Source organism: Gymnoscopelus microlampas (genome assembly GCF_963454915.1).
Source record: "Gymnoscopelus microlampas genome assembly, chromosome: 7".
Classification (NCBI taxonomy): Eukaryota; Metazoa; Chordata; class Actinopteri; order Myctophiformes; family Myctophidae; genus Gymnoscopelus; species Gymnoscopelus microlampas.
In genome coordinates this window covers 35316811-35344360 of record NC_139944.1, presented here as the reverse complement: position 1 = coordinate 35344360, position 27550 = coordinate 35316811, and the positions used below count along the sequence as shown (strand labels likewise).

Below are 27550 nucleotides of genomic sequence, written 5' to 3'. Positions count from 1 at the left end.
AATACTTTACAATTGTAAAAGTTAGTAGGCTACTTAAGATTGACTTGTACAATGTAGATTGTAGAGAGACAGGAAACCAAGGACAGAGAGAGAAGAGAGAGACATGCGCAACAAGACGGGTCGGATTTGAACGCGGGTCCTCATGCTCACAGGGAGCATACAGTATAGTCTATGCATAATCTGGAAAATCTGCGCCAATCTGGCTGAGCCATCAGGCACCCAGTATACAGTCATTTTTAAATGGCTTGGCTAGCCAAAGTAAAATTTTCAAATTGTGGTCTGCTTTTTCCATTTCACAGTGCTCTATTTCATGAATGGTCATTACAACCCAGGGTTTATAAGCGGCACTGTTTAATTTGTGTGTTCTCTGCTCATTGCTGACTAAGCTGAGTCAATATTGTCATTATGCATGCGTCCAACTGACCAGTAATTCACCATTCTGCCAGATTAGTTCAGGGTATTCCTGTCCATCCTGTTTTGCCTCAGAAAAGGGGACATAACCAGAGTTAGAAAATGAAGTGATTAGAGTATTTATTATTATTGTTCTTCACTGGGTACATTGTTAATTTATAGAAAACCAGGTGGTTAAATCTGAGTATTATTTAGACAATCACATGAAAGGTTGTGAAAGTCACCTGTTCATGCGATCAACATCGTGCCCAACACAATCAAAAGTGTTGTTATAATGTAAACTACAAACTACAGCCATCTGGCATTCCAAGACGTTTAAAATAAATACTGATAATGATTTGCAGATGTTACTTGGCCTGGGTCTAGTCTTCAGACCTCTTGGCTGACAGTAAGCTTATTTCCTCTCTGAACAGCTTCGGAGCTCCTTCAACAAAGCCTTCAATAAGAAGGGTTCCAAGCTCTCAGCCTCGTACGCTGACATTGAGGAGATAACCACCCCAGAATCCTCTGCACCCTCATCCCCCAAAGTCCACCATGATGAGGAGAACCATTCCGCAACCATAAAGTCCTCTACGTCTGCCTCTTCCTCCGGGTGAGATTATAGAGCACGCACAGATGATCACTGTAACATATGGCACACATACATTTCAATTGTCTAATGTCAGAGATGAATACATGTCCAGATTGGAATTACAACCACAATCTCAATGTTGCCAAGACTCATTTCCTGTTATTCTACTTTCGGCAATTATTTAAACACATGTTATCCTTCCAAAATTGTGTGTGTGTGTGTGTGTGTGTGTGTGTGTGTGTGTGTGTGTGTGTGTGTGTGTGTGTGTGTGTGTGTGTGTGTGTGTGTGTGTGTGTGTGTGTGTGTGTGTGTGTGTGTGTGTGTGTGTGTGTGTGTGTGTGTGTGTGTGTGTATACATACATATTTTTTTACGTACATAATATTTCCACTATGGTCCTTCATCTGACATTTTTGACATCGATATTGCATGTCTGCAATCCATGATTGATCAGTTGTTCAGTTAATGAACACTAATTATTGTGAGGTCATTCTAATTCGTGACGCTTTTTTCACAAATTTGACATCGGCAGACACTGCGAAGACGGTGACGTGGAGGAGGATGACAAAATGGTAACGAACCTGCGTTCGAAACTCTGGGAGAAGGAAAGGAAACTTACGGACATCCGTTTGGAGGCTCTCAGCTCCGCCCATCAGTTGGAACAGTTGCAGGAGGCCATGACCAGCATGCAGGTGTCGTGTGATCGACGTGTTAAATTAACCACTTCTTAGACCCTATTTACTTAGTTAACCAGGGTCCTCCAGGGCTCTATAGTTGGCCCTCTCCCTTTTTCCCTTTACACCAAATCTCTTCCTCCGAAAATAGCCGTTGTGAGCTTGTAGATCGGCTGTTTTTGGCCAATGTTCGCTTAATTTCGGCGAATGTTCGCCTATTATGACATGCCCAGGTTCAAGTGGTTAAATGGGGTTATTTATTTAATAGTTGCAAAATGTTCTTGAAAGACAATTGTGTGATGCTGATAGACTATGTAAGAGTTAACGCTGTAACAGTTAACAAGGACCACTTTTAGCAATGATTTTCTCTTTCACATACCTAAATTAAACAGACTCGCTATTGATTTAATTAGCTGCAGCTGTCTTAACGATATGCATCTGTTAAAAGGGGATGTTATCTTTAGTCAATGAATATTCATTGGAATTAGTTGACTTATCAATTTGATTTGTTTATTTAATCAACAAATCTATTACATTTTGTTTCACAAGAAATTAGAATGTTGAGAATTGGACATTTTAATGGCTACTGGCCTTTGAAAGTTGTACTGTAGAATTGTAGAAAAGATATATTTATTTATTTACAGCGGAGAGGGTTGAATCTAGATATCACTAGAGATGTTACTTATAACTTTTTTGTTATCTGAAAAGTGCTATTCAAGCATGGTGAATTAAGTCACTAATAATTCACAATTCACCTTCTCCTAATGCAGTCACATGTGAATCTGCAATCGGGGGAAGGTCATTACATTGCAATCACACAATATTAATTGTGTATTACTTCCTATTGAAGTGGAGTTGACTAATTGCAATACCAGTGGTTTTGTCTGTAGAGGACAGTGGAGAGCTTGAAGACTGAGAATGACCAGCTGAAGACAGTCGGCCCCTCCCCCACTCCGAGCCCTTCCAACTCGGTCTCACAGTCCTCAGGTCTCACAACCCTCGGGGGTTCGTCACCGCGCCAATCTGTTGCCATGCACATGCCCAAAAGCTACAGCAGGGGCCTGAGTGACGGGAGCAACTCAGGTGACACTTCTCAACACTCCTGACCTAGAATTCTTTAAAGCCCCCACAATTGTGGAATACACAAATGTCAGTGTCAGTCTTGGGTCTTAACCCATTAAGACCTGAGGCCGATTCTACAAATGCCTTCTAAATCAGTGCTTCTCAAACCCCCAAAATGATATGTATTTGCCCACGAATTGACGCTCTGTGAGCTTGTATATATGCTATTTTTGAGAACCACTGTTCTAAACCACCTTAATAAATCCTAAGAGTTTTTCGGAAAAACCTATGTATGTATATGTATATATATAGCTAAAATCTAAAATGACACTTTTTAGATGCTTTCCCAGTTTTAATGTGTTTGGAAGTTTGTTAGTGTTTGTTTTATCCTGCTTGGGGTCCCATAAAAGTTGGGTTTGCCACATACGACAAACCATGTATTATTGTTTATTTTAACCCAGGTATAGTGGTAGACATACTAATGCTCTTAAAGTTCTCCATCAATGTCAGTGCTCAATTAGTGTCTTAATCATGGGCTATTTTATTGATAAAAAATGTGCTTAATTAAGATTAAGTGTATTAAGAGAATCAGGGACATCGACGCATGTTAGGCTTTATGATGTGTAAAAGTATTTACTTCTGGTGCAATTCATCTACTGCTTACAGAGCAAAACTCAGATTCATTTAACTTAGTAAAAATGAACCCATAGGTACATGTTTACACTATGAGTTAAAAGAACACTCAGAATTGTGCTGGGTAGCTTACTTTATCTGGCACTACAGGTGCTTAATCTTAATCTTTTTGTTTTGTTTCCAACAGATGTCTTCACAGATTCTAGCAGTCTGTCCTTACAGAGAGACGACCACCGTGTCAGGGTGGTTGTCTCCATAGCTGATTTACATGTCTTCAAAGACGTAAGTGTTTTCACACGTTGTGGTTAATCTCTGTACCATTTACTGTATTGCTTCCAGCAGAGCTATAATTAAATATCTGCACTGTACTGTACTGTACTGCAGTGTTCCTAAACAATGAGTTTTTTTTCATGGGTCATGAGTATAAAAAATAAAATAAAAAAATATTTTTTTTTACCGAAAAACAAAACAAAAACAATTCCATACATTTTAGAAACTTAAGAAATTGTGAAAATAGCACAATGCGTCACGATGTGACGCATTGTGAACTTTGTAGATCGTCGAAGTTATTAATTCATCATGTCAGCCTCCTGTCTGGGTCCTGGGGAGACACCAAATTCATCTTTTGGTTTTCAAGCTGAAACGTTTGGGAACCCCTACTGTACTGTACTGCATGTCCTAGTACCTAACACTCCCGTTGTTCATTCAACAGGAGGTCAAACAACAGGACTTCTTCATTGGTACAGTCAGGGTGAATGGCAGGATGGATTGGTCTATGCTGGATTCAGCTGTCAGCCAGGCTTTTAAGGTGAGATAATGTCCTCAGATGACATGGTTCACCTAAGATGGTTCACCTTCATTCCTAAGAACTAGATGTACACTTTGTTGCAGTGTATACTGTACAACAAAAACATTAGTGTTAATGAAACTCTTGAGAGTGTAACGATTGACACATTTTAGCAATCATGTCATACATTCATCATGCACTTTTAACTTTGACATGATGTTGGTTTAGTTTGAACTTGAATTACCCTGAAAAGGATCCTTGTTGTGTAACTGTAATATGTCATCTAATGTAGTTTGTTGTTGTTGGGCTGTCATCTCCATCCTCAATACTGTATAATACTAAAGCACGACAAAGAAGAAGCATCTAATCCCCATGGCCTGCTCCAAGGACATGCATTGGAAACAGCAGCTGTCATTAGCTACAAATACAATGGACAGTTGTTAGCAAAATCCATCCTCGTGCTTGCATGTTTGTTGCTGTCCTTGTAATACAAACGATGAAATGGAATATAGCCAGGTTTATTCCAAATTGGTACAGTGATATTGTCATTTGTTCCCAATGTAGGTGTATGTAGCCAAGGTGGACCCGACCTCCAGCGTCGGTCTGTCCACTGACTCCATCTACAGCTACAGTATGGGACACATTAAAAGGGTGTTGGGAGGAGAGGCACCGGAGAGCCAGCCATCTCGCTGCATGTCTAGAGGCCCCAGCAGCATCACTGTGGCCCTCAAAGGTTTGTAGTAGTGGGGAAGTATGTTATATCCTTAAAAACAATAATCTTCTTCATTTTATTATAAAATGATTCTAGATTTATTTTCATGTATTCACAGCTCGGTCATTTCACTTTGAGTTTAGACAACTTAAATATAGCCAATACACCATGAAGTTCATACTGAAACTCAATCAACTGAATATGTTGCTACACTGCAAGACCAACTTTTTGTGGGAATAAATCAGTGCTAGCTAATTAGCCAGATGATGGAAGAAGCCTGCAGCTTCCATTCTGAATGCCAGCTCTTAATTTTAGAAAGCGGTGATCTGTTGACTGTAAACTATATGCTCCTCAGTCCTCACACGGAGACTTATATTGATTTATGACTTGGATTCCCTGATTAACTTGCCTATCAAGCACAATATTCATTGTGCGTGTTCAGCGAGTAGGATTCTAAACTCTTGAGAGCAAATCCTCATGTCTGCTTCCTTATCAAAGCAACTGCATTTGTGCCTGTCCGTCTCTGTCGGTGAGCAAGCACAGCTCCAGTAGGCCATGCTTAAGACTGACGCTTTGTCTGCTTCTAAGGTCTTGCAAAGTTCAACATGGATGTATTTACTTTGGAACTTGCCTGGCAGTCATCCCCCTAAACCGAAACATAAACTCAGCAGACCTGATTGCCGCACGAGGACCCCCTCGAAAACGAGATGCTGCATCTCAAGGGGCTTATCCTCCTGTCAAATTTCAAATAAATAAATAAATGTAATGTAACCCTGTTTGAACAGATAAACACAACCGTTTATATTTGCTTTGTTGGGAATGTATAGAGAGTGCTGCTGCTGCATCGTAATAATGTCAACTCTTACTGTTTATTGTCTAATGCAGACATTTTTTTTCTGACAATCATCCAGCACTGTAAGATCAAAGCCACAGCACACTGACAATAAAAGTAACAAAATAGTGTGTAGAAATAAGAGGAAGTGCAAAAGCTTGTCTTGTCTTCCCCTCAGAGAGGAGGGGAAGGGAACGCAGTGTTGATCTCTTAACGCAGTCTTTTACTTGGGTGCCACGGTAGCACATATGTAGACCCCATTAGTGACTCTATACCAAGAGGTATAGTCACTGATTATGAAGAGAGTGTCTGGTTGGTCGTCGACCCCTCTCCGCCTTTGCGAGGCAGGAATGCCAGCGCTGACTGAACTAGGAGAGGAGCACCAGGGTAGACATGGCTCTGGGTAACATGATCCCCGTGCCTGGTGTCAGGCAGGCCCAGCTGGTCCACCACCCTCAAGACACTCAGACCCACTAGATGCATGGGGGGTGGGGGAGGTGATATATATTACACTCCTCCAGGCTGGTGGGGGGGATGCACAGACTCCTCTATTCTTGATGTGGAGCTATTTTCAGAACAGACTGTTGGGAGCTCCAAGTTGTTTATGAAGGACATGCGAGGTGGTCCTTCCTGAACTCTTTACTGCCCAAGGCCCTCGCTTTTTGAACTGTATATTGTTATAGTATACGATCGTCCCACATGTGTTAAGTGTTCTTAATGTACAGGATTGATCTGTCCTCTCTGGGTGATAGTATGAAACAGCATGTTTGATACCCGACAAGTCTTCTACCTTGCCAAAAAAAGATATTCTGTAAATATATTTTTTACTGCTCCTAGTATTGATGATTTCTTGTCTTTATAGGTCTTGATGAATTGAATTACATAGGACCACAATGGAAACAAGCCCTCAGGGCTTTTTGCAAACTGTTAATAAAGTATGCAATCAATCAATCAATGTTATCTCAGAGAACAATTTCCAGCAACAATACTCAATACTGTTTGAATAGCTGATTTTAACCACTTTAAACATGGTGCCCAGCCTCCAAAGTTTATTCTCCAAGGACAATTAGCAGATTTGAACCACTTTAAACATGGTGGTGTTCTTCAAAAATGCAAACTTAAATATTATTATTTGAATCGCTGTGCGTTACCGTGGTACAACAAAGTATAACATAAGTGGTTAATTCAACATAGGGTTTTTGTTTTGTTTTTAACTACAACACAATATTGAATCTATTCCACCGTTACAGGCTTGAAGGAGAAGTGCGTGGACAGCCTGGTATTTGAGACGCTTATCCCAAAGCCCATGATGCAACACTACATCAGCCTGCTTCTCAAGCACCGCCGCATCATTCTGTCCGGTCCCAGCGGCACGGGGAAGACCCACCTCACCTCTCGACTGGCAGAGTACCTGGTGGACCGCAGTGCCCGGGAAATCACAGAGGGAATCGTGGTCACATTCAATATGCACAGACAGTCATGCAAGGTTAGAAGGAACTTGAAATGTCACAAGAGAAAAAGATTAACCGGTGAATCGTGTAGTGTTAAATTGATTCTTGCTTTGTCATTTATCTGTCATTGACTCATTACTATTCGCTTCTATTCATCATCATGATCTTATCTTTGTCCTCATCACCTTTTTGTCTCGCAACAGGATTTGCAACTCTACCTTTCCAACCTTGCCAATCAAATAGACCGGGAAACAAGCACATCAGAAATACCATTAATAATTATATTAGATGACATTCATGATCCAGCCACCATCAGTGAGCTTGTCAACGGTGCACTCACCTGCAAATATCACAAATGGTGAGTTCCTTCATTCTTGGTTATGGGAAAAATGCATTAAAGAAAAGTCCAGAAGTGCATAAAATCATTCTAAGCTTGTGAATTCACCCTTTCATTTAGCCCTTATATTATTGGGACAAGCAATCAACCGGTGAAGATGAACGCTAACAACAGCCTACATCTGAGCTTTAGGTGAGAGACGAGTCAAATGCAAAATACACTAGTTGTATGACTGAAACTTCTAAACTGTTAAGTTTCTGGATCTAACATCATTCTTTGCCAGATATATTGTATGTAGCTAATTAGTTGGTTTTCCAGTTTACGTCTGTATCTGCACACAGCCTCTGTATTATTCTTCCCCTGCCTACATAGGATGGTGACTTTCTCCAACAACGTGGAGCCAGCCAATGGCTTCCTGGTGCGTTACTTGCACAGGAAGCTGATGGAAGCGGAGGATGAAAGGAGCCTGACCAATGAGGACCTGATCAGGGTGTTGGACTGGGTGCCCAAACTGTGGTACCACTTGCACACCTTCCTGGAGAAGCACAGCACATCTGACTTCCTCATTGGTACAGAAGGCTGTTATCACAAACAGTTGATGAAGAATGAGTTTCTGGGATGCACTGATTGTAAACAGAGTATGTGCATGTGTTAGATTAACGTACAGTTTTGTGTGACTGTTTAACCTGCTTTCCCTATAGGCCCTTGCTTTTTCCTCTCCTGCCCGGTCACAGTAGAGGATTTTCGATCCTGGTTTATTGACCTCTGGAACCATTCCATTATCCCATACCTTCAGGAAGGCGCCAAGGACGGCATCAAGGTTGGAAACCTCAGCTTTACTCTTTTGGAAATGGTCTATGTTTTTTGTCTTTGTCACAAGGCTGTGTTGCTTGGATGATAACGCCACTTTAACATCTTGCTGTACTTATTCCTCAGGAAGTGCCAGTGATGTTCCTTTCTCAGGAAAGATTTGGTGTAAATTAGTTGTCTCTGTTATTGTACGTGTGTGTTGTGTTGCCCTCAGGCCCATGGTCAGAAGGCAGTATGGGAGGACCCAGTGGAGTGGGTGAGGGGTACCCTTCCTTGGCCTTCTGCCCAGCAAGATCAGGCCAAGCTGTTCCATTTGCCTCCACCCAGTGTAGCATCTGGTGGGCAACCCAGTGGAGAAATGCGGACACAAAAGGAGACACCACCCAGCTCCATGGAGTCTGATCCTCTGGTAGGAGACTAACATTGCTGTAGTCGTGTATGTTAGTTTTGTCACAGGGCTCTCGGTACATTCAAATACATTAAAATGTGCTTTATTGGCACTAAAAACAACAACAGTGCTTAATGCCAAAGGAAAGTCAACAATCTTGGCTACAATAAATATATAATATATTGAATACAATTTGTAAATTAGGCTATAAGATTAACCTTTTATTGACCCCCGGGGAAATCCAGGTGTCAATAGCCATCAGCAATTAACCAAATATTAATATTTTTGTTTTGTTTTTGTACAGTGCTGTCCAGTTCATTTGGGATAAGTTACTCTTATTTTTATTTTGTCTGTTTCAGATGGCGATGCTTTTGAAGCTCCAAGAGGCTGCCAACTACATTGAATCTCCTGACAAGGAAGACCCCAGCCTGCCCAGACTTTAATTGTATCATCCCCTTCTTGTATTTTAATCTTAGCCATAGCACTTCAAAATATTACTTTTATCTTCTGTCAACTGTAGAATACAGTTCAAATTCAGAGAGAAATCATTTTTTAGTTTAAAATATCATCACCACTCCATGATGTTGAAAGTGTTAGTCATTCAAGGAATGGACATTCACATCTATACAAATATGTGCAAATCTTATCCCCCAGTACACACAAACTGGTGCTAATAGATCAATTTACTTAACTAATCGTCTCAGTTGTTCAGTCAGGTATTTCCTCCCAACAGCACAGTACAGTCTCTGCTTTGTCCTCAACTGTACTACGGGCTGTGACAGGTTCTGAAATTAATTTAGTCTTGGTTAATTTTGTGAATCCTTTTGGAAAAGAGTATGACAGCATAACAGGTTTAGAGGTTAAGGTTAAATGCAAATGTTCTTCATTACATATCTACTGTGTTGGCCAAACCTTAGACTTATGCAATCCTGAACTCTCACCACACCAGCAGGTGACAACTCATTTAAATCTCGTCAAACATACAGAATGCCTTAAAGCAAAGACTTCATTGTCATCTCTCAACTTTAGCGGTGCATTGGTGCTTTCATTAATATCACCACCACTGTGTTGTCTCAATGCGAGAGGAGCATGAAATAAGGAATGACTGTATAGATGAGTAACACTTCAGGCATTCATGTATTGATGATTGGTGACCATATGGACCTTATTCCTTTCATTGCCATCATGCATTTGGTTCCTTAGTTGAACATTGTCAATTGCTGTTATACTCTTTTGCAGACACATGACCTTTTATTTGTGATGCAAGTTCATCACTTTGTTGCTGGCAGCATACATGACATCTGCAAGTTGCTCTTGTAGTGTTATTACCACTTTCTTTCAGTTTTATTATGAGCTTTATAAAATAAAGCATTGTTGCCATTATTGCCATAAAAATCAGGTATTAGATACGTATTACACAGGTATGACAACATAGCACCGCCTGGTGAAAAAGCATTTTAGCAAATCCTCTTTAATCATTTTGTTTTCTTTAAAGTTTATTTTAAAATAGTAAAATAACATCTATCCCTCAGATTTCAAAGTAGCTACTGTGTATTCTATGTACATATAAACGCTACATGCCAGTTATTTTATCTACACTAGCTGCATGGTGCAAATATCTAATATGCTGAACCAAATACTGTACTTAAACTGTAATCTTGCATATTGACTGTCAAGCTAGGGATCTAAGTTCAATTGCTTTATATATGAATGTATAGATTTCAGATATAGATTTCACTTAGAAAACACACAACTACATAACTATGGTGGTCATCTAGGTGCTTTAGAAAGAAGCCTTACCGCAGAGACAGACTGCAACTTAACCATCCATAACAGCAATGTGTACACGTGGGTGAGCACAGTGACTTTGAAGCTACCTATTCCCATTTCAAGTGTCTAAAGCCTAAGTTACACTCCGTAGTATGACGTTGTCACTTGCCACCCCGACAAAGAACTAAATCAGTTCTTGTCGACAAGCGACACCATCGTGTGATGAGTATAAAATAAGCTTAATACAATTCACACAGCCCCAGAAAAAAAAAAATATATATATATATATATATATATCATGTTGCTAACATTGGTCATCAACATTTAACTACTTATGGTGCTCTTTGCTTTTAAGTTGAATAAAGTTCAACAGTGTCATGAACTGTGTTTAATGTTGCATAAGGATCAGTGTAGAAGTACAGGGTAGGCTAACGTGAGGTTAGTAGACTATAGAACTGTTAGTGGTGTTTGTGAAAATGGATTGTGTGAAATTGATTTGAGAGATAATTCTTGGTCACTTAAGAAGTGTACTCGTTCAAGACATCCAGTGCAGACAGTGGAGTAATGTGAGACACTGTGTAATGTATTCTCATGTTGATGTTGATGTACAGTATTCATATTTGAAAACTGGTTAGTGCATAGGATACTGGCACACAGCAAACTAAAATACCTACAACATAGTTGCTCAGAAGGCAAGACCGATGACAACATGAAACCTCTTGTCGATGTGCTTGGTGTATGTTTATTGTGAAAAGCTAGTCATGCTGGGGTAAATGGAGACGAAAGGTGATGTGTAAAGTGGGACTGTGGTGTATGTTAGTGTCAAGTCATCTGTCCATTGTTCAGGCCTTTGCATTTAAAATGCATTAACCTCCCCCATGTGGACATAAACTGTAATGAATGTCAGGCCACTTTCTGTGTATGGTTATCACGAGACACTATCAAAGGAATTATTTGATAAGAAAAGTGCAACCAACCTAAGTTTAAAATAATGTCTTCTGTCTTGGGCTTCTTGTTGCTTTGTTTTTGCACATCTTTTACATGAAACTGTTTGACTGTCAAACATGTAACTTAAAGCCAATGGCTATTTTGCTGCTTTGATTGGTCACATGTGAGCAAAAATGAAAGCTGATAATGACTTAATTAAGAAAAGATGCCAAATGGCCGGTGATGATGACACTGGCACCACGCCAACTGATAATTATTTTATTTATTGTAAATATATATATATATTAAAAAAAAGAAAGTCACACAGTGCCCCACCCCCACCTCTACCCTCATCTTTGTATGCAGGCAGTGGACGCCGTTATGTCGGCCCTCTCATCTCATTAACTGATTATTGTACCTGTTGCTGTGTAACTGTGATGTGTATTTGCTAACTAGTGTATCAGGACTATGCAGCAACTTCTACTGGTGTTGGCAATCAGCAAATGTCATAACTAGCAAATGCAGTGCATTTTCATCAGCTCTGACTTTAAGTTCTTATTGTAGGTGGGACCAAATAGAACCTTAATGAGGGGGGCCTTCGGTGGGGTTTGTATTGAGACATGGGATTCTAGGGTGGTTTGTGAAGTTTAGCCCATATGATGTGTTCTGACTGCAGAATGACAAGGCAGGTGGATGCAGTAAAGTGTACTGTAATTGCACAAGGCCTGTTGAGAATGGTCTAATAGCAGGTAATTTTATTTTAATAAATTCATCCTTGGGGAGAAAAATACTAAAAATTAATGGATTTGTGTCTTTAAGATGGCTGACAGGAATAAACACTACAGTTTGAAAACTTAAAACATACATAATAGAATTTAGACCAATACAGGTTGCTGAATAGTCATATTTTTTTGGCAAAGCTTGCTGTTGACATAAAATTAATTAAAAACTGTAATGCGTTATCTAATGACACTGACGTGCAAATGTGATGGGTTTCTAAGTGTTGTAAACGCATGTAAACTTGCTCTGTGACAAAAAACAACAATTTAACATTATTGTTATAGGGGATTATTCTAAATAAGGTTTTCCTTTTTAATACGATGATATTTGATATTTCTTTTTTCTTTTCCTTTTCTAAAGAACCCTTTGTAAACCCTCATTTCTCTATTTTGTACAGGACATCATAATTGTAAAGACTGTAAATATGTCAGCATTGTGGACGCGGCAACAATCATTAATGAGTTAAAAGATTAATTCAGAGACCAGTATATTTCTTCAGAATGAATTGGGTCCAATACACGGAGATGGCATGCTTCTGGAGACATATTCATCCTCTCACTGTTTGTTGGAGTCAATAAAAACATGTCATTATGCTGGTGGCTATGGCGTTTCTGTCACACTGCTGCTCACACCTCAAGTCACCTACTGACTATGTTATTAAGATGTCATGTTTCTAGAGGGAGTCTATGACACTCAATGAACACAGAAGCAGTGGTGTAAAGTAACTAAGTATATACTCAAGTACTGTACTTAAGTACAATTTTGAGGTATTTTTTACTTTACTGGAGTGTTTCCAATTTTCAGTAGGCCTACTTTTGCTTCTACTCTACATCTCAGAGGCAAATGTTATACTTTTACTTCACAATTATTTGACTTTCCTACAATTATTTAACTTTAGTTACTTAATATATTTTGATTATTATTACAAAACATACAGTAACCACTTCAGCTCTGTATACATTTTCGGCCATTTGAAAATAGCCGATCTACAAGCTCATAATGGAAACATTGTGAGCTTGTAGATCGGCTATTTTCAAACATATTTGTATACATTTTATTAATTTGAAAACTTGTGAAATTGTACATTCTGCACAATGAGTAGGCTACTTTCTACATTTGGTAGCTACTTTAAGTACACGTGCTGTGAGTATTTTTTCCACCACTGCTCACACCTCAAGTCACCTGTATTTATTAAGATGTCATGATTCTATTGGGGAGTCTAATGACACTCAATGAACACAGAAGACTAAGGACAACCACCAGGCCACTCAGTAAGGCCTAGTCCATATTTCTGTCAAGTAGGCTATCAGTTACACAGATAGTTCCTTGAGGGGTGGAGCCCACACCCAGCGGGCTGCTATATAAACCCTGCACTCCCAGAGGAATGATGGCATTGGATAAGGGTTGGACTTTGAGGACTTACAACTAACTAATTTGGGAATTAGCTGAAAAAAAACAACCGCCAACATGCCAGCCAAGCCAGCACCGATCAAGAAGAAGCCAGCGCCCAAGGAGCCGGAGGTTGTTGCAGAGCCAGAACCCGTCCCTGAGGCTGCTCCAGAGCCCGTGGCCGAGGCCCCACCGGCCGAGGAGGCTGCTGCCCCCGCAGAGGGAGAGGCTGCCCCCGCCGAGGGAGAGGCCGCCGCCGAGGCCCCCGTAGTGGAGGAGGCCGCCCCTCCACCCCCACCCCCACCTGGTAATGCACCGTGCGAGGCCAAGACGCGAGCCATTACCTTGTTATTTCTGCGTAAAAAAATCAATCGCTGTCTGCACTGACCTTTATTTGAAGGTGGATGTACGTTGGAGAATGTGCATATTAAGTCTTAAATAGTCGGTTGTTCATCTTATGGTAAGAAGATGGACAAAAATCGCACTTCTTGACACCTTGGAGACCCTTTTTACGCACAATGCGCGTTTGTGCACTCTTTGGTGGTTATCGTGGTACGGCATGCTGGTCAACGGGGAAGACTCGCCCCAAAACATGTTCGCTCCCGTAGTCGGTTGTTCATCTTGTGGTAAGAAGATGGTCACAAATCGCACTTATCTTGACATCTTGGAGACCCTTTAACGCACAATATGCGTGTGAGCGCTCTTTGCTGGTAACGTAAGGCACGCATGCTGGTCAACGACATCAAACTGCATAATGTTTGCCTAGCCCCTACGGAACCTCTCAGGTTCCGTCGGAGCTAAATGTTTGCCCTGCTGTTTTGTGAGTTAAGGCTAATTAACTGAAAGGATCTTGCGAAAAATATTGCCTCAGTTTCTGAGAACTCGTCTTAAGTTACTATGTGGTGCTACTACTGTATGTCCACGGTCAGTGGTGGAAATGAATGTACTCAAATATTTTGAGGTATTTTTTACTTTACTGGAGTATTTCCAATTTTCAGTGCTTTTACTTTACTCCACTACCTCTTAGAGACAAAAATATTGTACTTTTACTCCTCACATTTATTTGAAAACTTTCTATACTAGTTACTTTACAGATATAAATTATTATATTATAAAACATACATTAATCACTTCAGCCCTATTTTATACATAGGCTATTTGAAACATTCAAACATTTTATAGTACTTTAACTTTTGGTACTTTTAAGTATATTTTGATGCCAATACTTTTGTACTTTTACACAAGTAAAATTTTGAACACAGGCCTTTTTAATTTATTCTATTTTTAATTCTACACCCTGTTATTGCTATTTTTACTTATGTAAAATATCTGAGTACTTCTTCCACCAATGAGCTTCTTCTGAAGGCTTCTAGGCATCAAATTTATCTCCCTGGCTCAGAAGTGTCCACTCACTGAGACAGAGAGGGTAATGCTTTGCTTTGCCTCCATTGATTCATAACACATATTAGCAACAATGATAAATATCACAAATTGCCTTTATTATTACAACTACAGTTTTAACCTTTAACATTACCCACTCCTCCTGCTGAGTATGCTCACAAGACTTGAGCAATACAGTAAATATTAATTACATATTTATCACTTAAGTTAAATTAATCTGTTCCAAATTAAGCCAGCTGCCAGTAGTAGGAGTATGGTAATTTACTGTAGTCATTTAACCAAACCTACCAATTCTTCATAACTTTGACTTGACTTTATGCATTTAAACGTTAACCACTTGAACCCTATAGTGTCCCTAATCTGGGGCGAACATTCTGCAAAAATAGATGTACAAGCTCTGCTATCTTTGACGAAGACTAGAGATTTGGTTTAGAGGGAAATATAGAGGGAGACCTCGGCCAACTAGTATAGGGTTTCAGTGGTTAATGAGAAACAACTCTCATTTTAAAATGAAAACATGCCTTTGTTTTTAATCTTATATGTTCTAACCTTTAACATCTGCCGATGCTCTTGCAACAGAGGAACCCACACCTGCCGCTGAAGTCCCTGTTGAGGCCCCTGCTGGTAAACCACTAACTACAGTATAAAAGGAGACAACAGATAAACTGTCCTTCAGTCTAATTCAACGTTAAACTACCATAGTCTCTGTATAGACTGTAATGCTAATGGCTAGGCATGTAGCGATTCACTCAACTCACAATACTATTTGAATCACGATACTAAGTTCACGATACATTTTTTCTAGATTTATTCCTGCTGTTAGCATCACGATACATTTTTTATTAAATCGATTTAAATTGTCACCAGTTTGAACCAATTTTAATTGATTTACGATAAATCGTTACATGCCTACTAATGATACTAACTGGTTCCTGGTAAAACACTTTGAGGCTATGGTTGGCAATACAAGTTGCTGGAGATCCAGCGTATGCTATATGCTGCAACATATATCCGGTCTGCTGATCGGCGTTGGCATTAATATCTAACATTTAACTATAGCTGACGCTGCCCCAGCTGCAGAAGAAGCTGTCGCTGCTCCCGCTGAACCCGAAGCCCCTGTTGCTGGTAAACTACTATCTACAATCTGAAAGGAGACAACAGATAACCTATCCTTCAGTCTAATTCAACGTTAAAACCACCATAGTCTCACTGTAACGCTAATAGCACTAACTGGTACCTGGTAAAACACTATGAAGCTATGGTTGGCAATACAAATTGCTGGAGATCCAGCGTATTCTATATGCTGCAACATATATCTGCTGATCGACATTGGCATTAATATCTAACATTTAACTATAGCTGACGCTGCCCCAGCTGCAGAGGAAGCTGTCGCTGCTCCTGCTGAACCCGAAGCCCCTGTTGCTGGTAACCCACTATCTACAGTAGACAACAGATAACCTATCCTTCAGTCTAATTCAACCACCATAGTCTCACTGTCCTGCTAATAGTACTGGTTCCTGTTAAAACACGTTGAAGCTCTTGCTTGCATACATTTTACTGGAGATCCAGCATATGCTATATCATCTGATGTAGCATATACTGTATCACGTCTGCTGATGGACTTTGGCATTAATATCTAGCATTTAACTATAGCTGACGCTGCCCCAGCCGCAGACGAAGCTGTCGCTGCTCCTGCTGAACCTGAAGCTCCCGTTGATGGTAAACCCCTGTCTACAGTCTGAAAGGAGACAACAGATAACCTATCCTTCAGTTTAATTCAACTTCTAAACCACCATAGTCTCACTGTAATGCTACTGTAATAGCACTGACTGGTTCCTGTTAAAACACTTTGAAGCTATGGCTATACGGTTTACTGGAGATCCATGATAGATGGACCTTTATTGATCCCGCAGGGGAAATTTTGTTTTCATGGCATTACCACAGTTATGAAACACAGAACAGATACAAAAAAGCTATACAGCTAGGAGTAATAATAATAATTATGATAATAAAGATTAAACAGGTAGTAACGCATATGTTTCAGCATGCTATATGCTGAAACATATATCAGGTCTGCTGATCGACTTTGGCATTAATATCTAACATTTAACTATAGCTGCCGCTGCCCCAGCCGCAGAGGACGCTGCTGCTGCTCCCGCTGAAGCTGCACCCGCTGATGGTAAACTACTATCTACTGTATCAAAGGAGATACAATATGATAGAGAACCTATCCAGTCTAATTCAACTTTAGACCACCATCACCTCACTGTAATGATAATGGCACTAACTGGTTCCTGTTAAAACACTATGAAGCTATAATGGTTGGAATACAAGTTGCTGGAGATCCAGCGTATGCTATATTCTGACACATAATAACATATATCAGGTCTGCTGATCGACTTTGGCATTAATATCTAACATTTAACTATAGCTGACGCTGCCCCAGCTGCAGACGAAGCTGTCGCTGCTCCTGCTGACGGTGAAGCCCCTGTTGCTGGTAAACCACCATCTACAGCAGTGGTTCTCAATCTGTGGGTCGGGACCCCCAGGGGGGTCCCCACATGATTTTTTTTTGGGGGGGGGGGTCCCCAGATGACAGTGAAGTGACAATTTAAGTAACCTTTTTAATACCTAAAGGAAAGAGGAAAAAGCAAAGACCATTACTGCATTGAAAGTAATCAACAAACTATACAAAAAAATGGTCAAACATTGTCCAAATTGTGAAATAATATAAGGAAGAGACAAAATTGTAGATCTGCTATTTTCACAATATTTATCTGTGGAACCGAGTCAAACAAAAACAAAATCCTACATTCCAAGTGCTTGTCAGGGTGGGGGGTCCCCAAGAAATATTATTTTGGGGGGTCACGGCCTGAAAAGGTTGAGAACCACTGATATACAGTATGAAAAGAGACAACAGATGACATATGAAGTCTAATTAAAATGTAAACCACCCTTGTATCAATGCAATGCTGCTAAAGGTACTATGTAATGCTAATAGCACTAACAGGTTCCTGCCAAACGCTTTGAAGCTATGGCATACAGTTTAATGGAGATCCAGCATATGCTATAGTATCTGATGTAACATATTGTTGCTGTTGGGTGCTTTGGCATTAATATATAACATTTAACTATATAGCTGACGCTGCACCTGCTGATGGTGAAGCACCCGCTGCACCTGCTGATGGTGAAGCACCTGCTGATGGTAAACAAACATGCAGAAACGTGTTCTTGTCCACTCCTCTCTGTGCATTTTATGTATGTTTTGAGAACAATTATTGGATATAGTCCCATGAAAAAATGCCTAATTTCTATTTTGTCAAACGACCATGTTGTGTGCCAAAATACATACATAGTTAAAGTTTTGCATCAACACTTCCTTGAATATACGTTGTTTTTGTCATACGACATGGTCGCAAAGTATAAATTAGCTTCACGGGTAATTGTCAATCAAATAATACATTTACACCTCACCATGGGACAAACAGAGAGTTGTGAGATACCATTTGGATTAGATTTTACAGTGTAACATTGTGCTGCTGATTTCATGCTGCTTGCTAAGCTGACATTAATGCCTATTTAAAAACAGCTGAAGGTGCCGAGCCTGCCGCGCCAGAAGAGCCTAAACCACCAACACCTCCACCACCACCACCCAAAGGTAAACTGTCAGTCTGAGAAATCCATCACCACCGACCTCTATGATGCTCTTCACGTCACGTGTCTTTCGTTGGTACTGTGTTTACGATAAACACTGGTGTGACAACCCCGAATGACCTCATACCTTAAAATCTAATTTGAAGTTCTTCTTTTGTCTGTTATTTTCTGCATTTCAAAATGTTTATTGTAGTATTCTGTGTTTCTTGTGACATCTGTAGAGCCCACAAGTGCCCCCGTGGAGCTGTTTATCGAGGATAAGAATGACACCTCAGTCAGTATCATTTGGAGTCAGCCAGCGACCATTGGAGACTCTGGTCTAGATGGCTACACTATTGAAGTCTGCAAGGACGGAAGTAAGTCCATCAACTGTTGCTCTCTCACGCATGCATTCTGGATTAAATTTGACCCCACATGCTTACTGTACTGGCACTGGAATACAACATGTTAGATGGCGGTATTCATAGAGCGTGAAGCTATTTATTCTCTACTTCAGAATGGGTCACAGAAGTTACAACATCACCAGCTGACATCCGTAGTTAAAATTTCAAATATATATTTTCCGTTATAAATCTTCAGTTATATTTTCTCGACACCCCCTTCACATCTTAGAATACTGAAGTGCATTTTAAATATACCCGTGGATGTGGTAAATGGCAGTTTAATGCGGGTCACCCCTATCGGTTGCACCTGTCCCTGAAGTGTCACTCGTAGATTTATATCATAGGCTACCTAACCTCACCCTACAAGGAAAGAGCCATTCCAAGAGAGCTGCTGTACGGTCTCACCAGAGCTCCTGCTTTTAGATCTCAAGTCAGCACCAGCTAAATGTAAGCTTGAGCTAGATATGTAGCCACAGACATAGTAGCATCTCACAATCAACTGTGTTAAAACCCCCCAAATTACATGAAAAACATAAATAAAAGCTATTACCACACTAATATGCCCTGCTCTATTTTAGATAATTCTCAATGCTGGTCATTTGTATTAAAGAATAAATACAAAAAACAAGGAAAAAAGGTGTTACCTTGTGCTACATATATAAATGTATGGCATTAAGGAAAATGGAAACATTTCATATTATTACAATTACCTGTATACTACAAACCTGCATCAGACTGCACTTTATGTCAGATAAAACTCAATTTCTTGATCAGTACAAATCTGATATCTTCCTGTTACAGTGGCCATCTTGTTCATTCAGTGTGCTTTTACCAAGTGTTTAGTATTACAGTAACACAGCTGTGAGAACTGTGCCAATTTTTCTTCACCACGGTACATTTTCTTCCACAGCTGATGACTGGGCAGCAGTCAATGAGGAGCTCCACAAGTCCACCCGCTTCGTCATCAAGAACCAGACCACCGGTGATCGCCTGAAGATCCGTGTGGTGGCTGTGAATGCTGGGGGCCGCAGCCCCCCTGCCGCCCTCCCCGAGGCTGTCCTGGTGAAGGAAGTTGCTGGTAAGAAGTGGTCTCACACAGAAATATCGAGATCTTCCAGTAGCTGTTAGACCCGACACGCCCTTTGATGGGCGCTTTTGTCCAAAGTATGTTTAAAATGTGTATATTTACTGTAGCTATAATCCAACAGAGCAGGATGTAGAAATCCTCTTTCTTATGCTTCAAAGTGCCATTTTCTTGTAGTGGTAACTGAATGGAATTCCACTGTAAAATCCTCAGTGTTTGTTTACCAATTTCTTGGTTACATTTGTACACTGTCAGAGTTAAATTAACACTCAGGATTTTACAGTGTGGGTTCCATTTCCAAAGCTACAGGATAGGCCAAATGTGCATCAGGACATCTCTGCCCTTTCAACACAGGCCACACGGATGTTCTGACCATCTACTGCATTGAACTGTATTACATCACCAGGCCACTGCAGAAAGGTCCTAAATAGACCAGGGTCAAAGAGCATTTGCAAATAGTTATTAGCATTTATTTGCACTCAAGTTAGTGTAATTCAGATGTGTTCGCAAGGGATGTTTCAAAGAAAAGAGGTCGCACAGCTCGTAGTCACTTATTTTTATTATTTAAGACACCAACGTTTCGACAAAGTATGTCTTCTTCAGTGTATGACAGGCATGGATAACCAGCTCACATTTATAGAGACTGGAACAAAGGTGAACTCATTAGGGAGTGACCTCAATCTGGCCAACACCCTAGGTGGTCAGCACATCCTTACTACTGGTGTGCGCTCCTGTTCCATTAGCAAGGGATGTTTAACATTATGTTCTATTCATTCCTTGTGAACAAAGGCCACCCATTTAGCAATTAATTAGGGGGGAAATTCCCAGTAAATACTATTTGTCAAGGTAAATTAGGAATGACTGAAACTGTGTGCAGCCATTTGTATGGATAGTATATGCTAGGGTTTGCAAAGTGCAGGAGTCACTATTGAGAGAGCCAGCAAAATGTTTCCTGGCGATAGATCAATGAAGTGTTAAAAGTTGTTGGACATTGGCCTTAAGTCTCTTGACAGTTGCCATGCCTTGTTCATTTGGAACACTTGCTCCAAGCTGGAAATGTGACTTTGTCAAGTCAGAAACCAACTTTCACGTAATGGAGAGTTGAACAGGCATGGAAGGAAACATGACCCTGGCAATATTTTTTCTACCAATGTTCCATGTTCACCGCCCTCTGCCAGCCAGGAGAGAAGGTGGTTCCACATAATAGAGATACCTCATTAAATGCTTTGACGAAAGAACGGCCAGCCACGTTCTCTCGAAGCCGTGGAAAAATAGCTAGGATGTGTGTGTCATTAACGCAAATGTGGTGGCTCTGTACCCACTGTGACAGTACATAGCTGGAGAGGTGACAAGCTGCTCTCCGTTAGATCGATGGTGACAACTGATCGGCTTGCAAGCAGGTGGGGTTTGTCAGGGGAGTGGATGGTGCAGTGCATTCCAGTGTGTCCGCTCTGCGTAGAAGGGGGTGTGGGGGAGGTTCTAGTTTCTCAAGTGGCGCCTAAGTCCCTTCGGACTGCCACAGAGTCACTGTTTATTTTGAAACATGCCATGGACTTTACAGGCAGTGTTTTCTTTAGACTTTTACTTTTGAGTGTCAAGTTGGGACTCGCAACAGAATAATCTGATCTTCATTTTAGTGTATGATGGTTATATGTTAGTAACTTTATCTACAAATTATGTTTTATGAGTAGCCTGCAGCCTGCAGTGCAGTGGTCTAATATTAGTCCTGCTTTATTTAGAATCCTGGCGTTTGTTGCTTTGCTGAACTCAGCAGGTGGTTGTTCCCAACAATCTTCCCTTAAAAATGTCCCTCAATGATGAATGTAGGAGTGCATTCTACTTACTGTATATACTTTAATAGTACTTAACATTGCAGTGTATTTAACTCGAAGCTCTAGATCCACATGAAGCCACGCCATTATTAGACTTTTCCATAATACATGTTACTTTGTTCACACAATCCTGTGTTCGCAGCTCAATATCAATTACTTTTGCATAAAATTTTCCATTTTCTCTAGACCGCCCCAAGGTTCGCATGCCCCGTTTCCTGAGACAGAGATACGTTGCTAAAGTTGGTGACAAGATCAACCTGACCATCCCCTTCACTGTGAGTATACACCTCAAAAGATCACCGGGATCGACTACACTACTATTATTAATGCATGATCCATAATCTATACTTGCTGATTACTAAATGATTTTCAGCTAGCAAAACCATTGTGAAAGTATAAATTAGGGAGTATAAATGGTCTTGTCAATCCCAGGGCAAACCCAAACCAGTTGTCAGTTGGTCCAAGAACGGTGAGCCCGTTGACACCAAGAGGGTCATGATCCGTAACACCGACGTAAACAGCATCATGTTCATCCGTACTTCTGAGAGAGCTGACTCTGGAGTCTATGAGATGTCTGTGAAAGTAGATGACTTTGAGGACAAATGTCCATTGACCCTTCAAATTGTTGGTAAGTAAAGCTACTCTTTTTTTAATACTAATAATCCTTTAAAATCATTGCCTAATGTTCACCATTTGGTTTCTGTGTAATATAGTACACAAATACTTTGTATACCTATTATCGTTTTGGCATGTCAACATTGGGGAAATATTTTCAAAAGTAGCGAAAATAGACCATCTACTAGCTCACAACATGTCGCATCGCAATGCGTTGTAAGCTTGTAGATTGTCTACTATGAATCACTATAGAAGTGTCAGTTGTAGGATTTTTTTTTAATGCTCTATCTTATTCTGGAAACAAGCTCATCCGATTCTCATCGGAACAAAAAAGCTAGTGATAAGATAGTGAAATATATATATTTTTAAACCATCGTGAATCTGGTTGCCATAGATGCTCGCCATAATATGTGCTAATGAATCAATGCTTGGTTTTCCACAGAGCTGCCAGGGCCCCCTGCCACCATAAAGATTGTTGATACTTGGGGCTTCAATGCTGCCCTGGAATGGACAGCACCCACTGACAATGGAAACACAGAAATCACCGGTTACACCATACAGAAGGCAGACAAAAAGACCGGAGTGAGTAGCTGCCCGTCTCAGATTACAGTAACAGTGTCCAGGTTATGTGTGATGGTACCTACCTTTTTGGTGGTAGGATACTCTTAATCAATTATATCCATGAAACACTTAATAATCAATACTCTATCTCTCTATCTGTTTCCCTCTTTCTCTCTCTTGTACTATTGTCTTTCTCTCAATCCATCCATTTGTCTGTCCACAGGACTGGTTCACTGTTTTGGAGCATTACCATAGACTTACTGCTACCATCTCTGACCTCATCATGGGAAACACCTACAAGTTCAGAGTGTATTCTGAGAACAAAGTTGGAATCAGTGAGGAGCCTATTATTACAGCGACTGAAGCTGTCATTTTGAAGACAGGTATATTTCACAACACGCTTTTGCTTTAGTAACAAATGGGATTGGCATACAGTACATAGTGGATTCTCTCATTAATTCAATTGCTGACATATATTATTACATTTATTAATTAATTTAATCATTAATCCATTCATTGCATAGTTATAAGTCATATCCGTTGTAGGTCAGTTGCACCTGTTCAGGTGTAACAAATCCTTATACATGTATCGTCTTCACATTGCTGTCATTACTGTCATCGTCTTCACATTACTATAGTAATCTGTGAAGCATGTTAACTAACGGAATTGTTAGCTGACTAACTATCACCTTTCGATCAGCTGTCCGTCCAAGTAGTGGTGAGAACGGGACTGAGGTGCTTTATGAAAGGCAGTAGTCTCTGATGACATATGCAAAATTCTATTTTGATATTTCTGTTTTCATATGTGTCTGTCTGTTTCTTTCTTCAGCCATCGACTACAAGCCTCCCGAGTACAAAGACCGTGATTACAGCGAGGCTCCCAAGTTCACCACCACTCTCACTGACAGAGCCACCACTGTCGGCTACAGCACCAGGCTGTTGTGCTCTGTCAGGGGAGTCCCTAAGGTACGGCAGCATATTTCTGCTTGTCCTAAACCAAACTCCCTAACGTCCACCCTGGCTGTCACTGATTAAGCATTTAACCAGATACAGTTGCTCATTCCATGTTTGATACACAGCCTGACATTTCAAATGACAAAACTACAGATCGTACGAGTCCAATTGTGTTTCTAATAGACTAGCATGCTGGTGCTGAGCAATGGGGCTAAACGCTTTCATTAGGACGTGTGGAGGTCAACCCATTCAATCCGGGAATGTATCTGTGTCATTTTAGATTTCTTTGGATATTCAAAAATAGAAGATATACAAGCTGAGTGCCGTGCTATGAGCTTGTAGATCTGCAATTTTATTTTTGCAAATCTTTGAGCATGTATTTTTTAAAGCGAACATTTGTAACTCAAATCTTTGCTTCTGGGGGGTCCCTGGAACAAAACATTATGAGATGGGGGTCCGTGGCCAAATACATATCTAAAAATGTTTTCTAAATCCTAACAGTATGTTGCTATATCAGTGGTACATCAACTTTTCCATGTCAAGGACCCCCAAAATGATATGTATTTAGCCGTGGACCCCCATTTCAAAATATGTTGTTCCAGGAACTCCCAGAAGCTCAGATCGGAGTTAAAAATTACGCTTTAAAACATATATATATATATTCAAAGATTTGCACACATTTTCCACGATCTTTCAAAAAATAGCCAAATAAATCTTAAAATGACACAGATACGTTCTCGGTCTTAATGGATAAAGTCACAGTGAGCCATCATGCCATCATACCTCACCCTGTGATCATTCATTTTTGGTTCTGTGACACTCTTAACACCAGAGGCATCAGTTACCTGACACTGCTCGGGAGCCTGATGCCAGCTGGTGGCTACTGTACCATCTCTTGTGGTGATAGATTGTATGAAGGGCTTTGTACTGTTAACCTTACTCCACTGTACATCCATCCCTGTCAGCGTGTCTACCCCTGAGACACAAAACGATTATATTGTGTCCTGCCCTTGTTAGCCTGTGGTCTAGACATTGCTCATTGCTTTCTACAATATGTCCGCTCTACTACATGCCTCTAGGTCATTGAAAGACATACAAGTGGCACAGAAGGTGTTTTACACTAAGGGGCATGAGATAGCTCTGGTATGACTACGGGTGATAGTCTTTGCCTTTAAGCTCTGTAAAGGGAATAGGGTGGGAGGGTGACAGCTAGACGAGAGTCAGATGTGTAAAATACCTCCTCAATTATGTGGTGGCACTGCCATTGGAAGCTCCAGTGTGTTTGAGCTATCTGCTCCCAGATGGTTTTGTTATCAAGAGCAACGCTCTTCAGAGAGAACACACCGTGAAGCTGTTTATTTGATTTGGATGTTTACAAGGTAATAGGACATTTCACTATAATCATCATACTGCTGGGCATGTTGGTTACATGTAGAGAAGCACATTTTAGTCAACGTGCAAAAAGGATCTAGGTGTTTAATTGGATGAATGTGAATTGAACGTGTTCTCTGAGTGACGTGAATCACATAAGGCCCTTTTTTTTCCTGCAGCCCAAGATTCAGTGGATAAAGAACAAGATTCCCATTTCAAACGACCCCAAGTTCAGGCAGATGTGTGTGCAGGGTATCTGCACTCTGGAGATCCGTAAGCCTGGTAACTATGATGGCGGCGTGTATGTCTGCAAGGCTCTGAACGAACATGGAGAAGCCACAGTGGAGTGCAAGCTGGAGGTCAAGGGTAAGTAAAGGTTTTAATAAACGGAAGCTAGGATGTGGTTACAGAAAAAAAAACAATAAACAAAAATTGGCTTTCAAATAGGCTTCCTGGACAATTTAGTAATGCATTTTATATTATGTATTGAGATACTACAGCATACTGTAAGCTTCCTGTAAAACTACATAATTCTTCATCACTTTGAATGTATTGTTATTTAAGGTGTTGCATACTTTTGACCACAGTTGAAGTTCTCACTCTCATACTAGCCTGTTTTTCTCTTCAACAGTGGAAAAGGTTCCAGAAGAAGAAGACCAATAGGTCAATATTGTCATTCTTACAGGTTAGGCGCTGTTTTTATATACATTTTATCACTAGAGTAATTTGCAAGTTAATAAGAAGATTTTAGTCACTTATTTCCTTCAATTTCTTTCTTTTTTTACACTGTATTTGACAAGTATGATCTGCCCTCCAAAGCCCACAGCCCAGTGCCAGAAAGCTTTTCTTTTTCCATATGGATCTATTTGAGTCCTGAGGTGACATCTGCCTTCTCCATGTCTTGCTGTCCATACATGGAAGTCACTAAACTTGGAATAGGTGGCCCCTGCCACTGAAACAGTCCGAGGGGCAGCGCCCATAAATTAAACATGTAATGACTCCTCGTGTACTCAGCTGAGGGAGCTTAATCGCATTTCCTCCAGTCAGCAGCTGTAACCATAATTAGGGACTAGTGAGACACAGCCTTTTATTGCTAGGCTCTACTGTTATAGCACCCGAATGTCCATCCACTTGACCCTAATTGTTTTTGAAATAACGTTTGCATGATCTTAGGTTTCTTTACAGCATTTTAAAATGGGCTGTTGAAATATTTTTCAAAGACCAGGAAATATTCCCTGGTCACACACCTGTTTTAAAAATAGTCTTGTTGATGTTCTTTGATTTCATCAAATTCCTCATGTGTTTATTATTGTAACTTGCCTCCAAAGACACTTAACACCTGTTTCTTGTTATTTTCTCACCTGCTGCAGTCCCAAATTAGGAGCAGAAGGAGCCTTCACAGCAAAAGGCAAGTACCCCTTTAGCACCTCTAAAACTGACCACTCTGTAATGAAAATGTTTTTACAATCTTTTACAACTTCCTTACTGTATATACTGTAATAATTGTAACCTTGGTTTATTTATTTATTTTCCTTTGTGCAATCTCTGTCATTTTAGGCGTGTGCTGGATTCCTGAAATAATGTACATACAGTTTGGCTGGTGAACACAACATCAAATTGACTGAATTCTATCCTGAATTTGTATCAAGCTGAGCCATTTTTGTTCCTATTTATTTACTAACATACTTTCTCACAGGCAGTACTACTCATACATCCATGTCCACATTCAGCTAAGTTCCCAATAACTGTCTACCATTACAATTGTCATGTCAGTATTGTAAGTCATGTTCACCAATAATTATGTTACATAAATGTACTGTTACTCATAGGAGAACAATTTTAACATGTAAGTGTTTGTACCAATAAATATTTTCATGTCTGGTTTAGCGTGTTTTGATATATATTGTGTTCTGTAAATTGATAAATTAAAGGGTACTATATTGTACAAATGTCCAACCCTTTGCAGTAACCTAATTGACTTTGTGTTCATCTAAACACATCTATTATCCATGCCTGTACAACTCTTATGACACAGGAGAATATAGAAGAGACAAGTATTTGAATGACATAGCCTACTGCTGTGTTACAGTATCGTGTCAAATGTCAGTCTGTGACTATTCCTTAGCAATCCATTTAACCTACTTAGGGCACGCAACAGCTTTC

At 40.2% G+C, this 27550-nt stretch overlaps 2 protein-coding genes across 9 annotated transcripts in view; both read left to right on the top strand.

Annotated features, from left to right (window-relative positions):
- nav1b (neuron navigator 1b) overlaps positions 1 to 12725 on the top strand; it is an 89047-nt gene extending 76322 nt beyond the window's left edge. For 4 of the 5 annotated variants that reach the window (XM_084063182.1, XM_084063183.1, XM_084063181.1 and 1 more), the window contains 13 exons: positions 825 to 1003; positions 1513 to 1672; positions 2545 to 2737; positions 3537 to 3631; positions 4062 to 4157; positions 4701 to 4869; positions 6931 to 7166; positions 7335 to 7489; positions 7589 to 7660; positions 7841 to 8037; positions 8170 to 8288; positions 8493 to 8687; positions 9026 to 12725. In XM_084063182.1, coding sequence (XP_083919308.1) covers positions 825 to 1003; positions 1513 to 1672; positions 2545 to 2737; positions 3537 to 3631; positions 4062 to 4157; positions 4701 to 4869; positions 6931 to 7166; positions 7335 to 7489; positions 7589 to 7660; positions 7841 to 8037; positions 8170 to 8288; positions 8493 to 8687; positions 9026 to 9109 — 1950 coding nt within the window. In that variant the 3' untranslated portion in view covers positions 9110 to 12725. The remainder of the gene's footprint in view (positions 1 to 824; positions 1004 to 1512; positions 1673 to 2544; positions 2738 to 3536; positions 3632 to 4061; positions 4158 to 4700; positions 4870 to 6930; positions 7167 to 7334; positions 7490 to 7588; positions 7661 to 7840; positions 8038 to 8169; positions 8289 to 8492; positions 8688 to 9025) is intronic. The other variant, XM_084063184.1, reaches the window with a different exon arrangement.
- Positions 12726 to 13522: 797 nt separating this feature from the next.
- Positions 13523 to 27268, top strand: mybphb (myosin binding protein Hb). 4 transcript variants are annotated; one of them, XM_084063187.1, is made up of 15 exons: positions 13523 to 13839; positions 17365 to 17430; positions 18073 to 18138; positions 18523 to 18591; positions 18809 to 18943; positions 19881 to 20048; positions 22073 to 22161; positions 22319 to 22514; positions 22944 to 23083; positions 23286 to 23445; positions 23892 to 24028; positions 25567 to 25753; positions 26019 to 26072; positions 26758 to 26795; positions 26945 to 27268. In XM_084063187.1, the coding sequence occupies exons 1-13, from the start codon at positions 13611 to 13613 to the stop codon at positions 26048 to 26050; spliced, it is 1674 nt and encodes a 557-aa protein (XP_083919313.1). In that variant the 5' UTR covers positions 13523 to 13610; the 3' UTR covers positions 26051 to 26072; positions 26758 to 26795; positions 26945 to 27268. The 4 variants fall into 4 exon arrangements, with proteins under 4 accessions (XP_083919313.1, XP_083919314.1, XP_083919315.1 ...); XM_084063188.1 differs by lacking the exon at positions 17365 to 17430; XM_084063189.1 differs by lacking the exons at positions 17365 to 17430; positions 18073 to 18138.
- Positions 27269 to 27550: the final 282 nt, after the last annotated feature.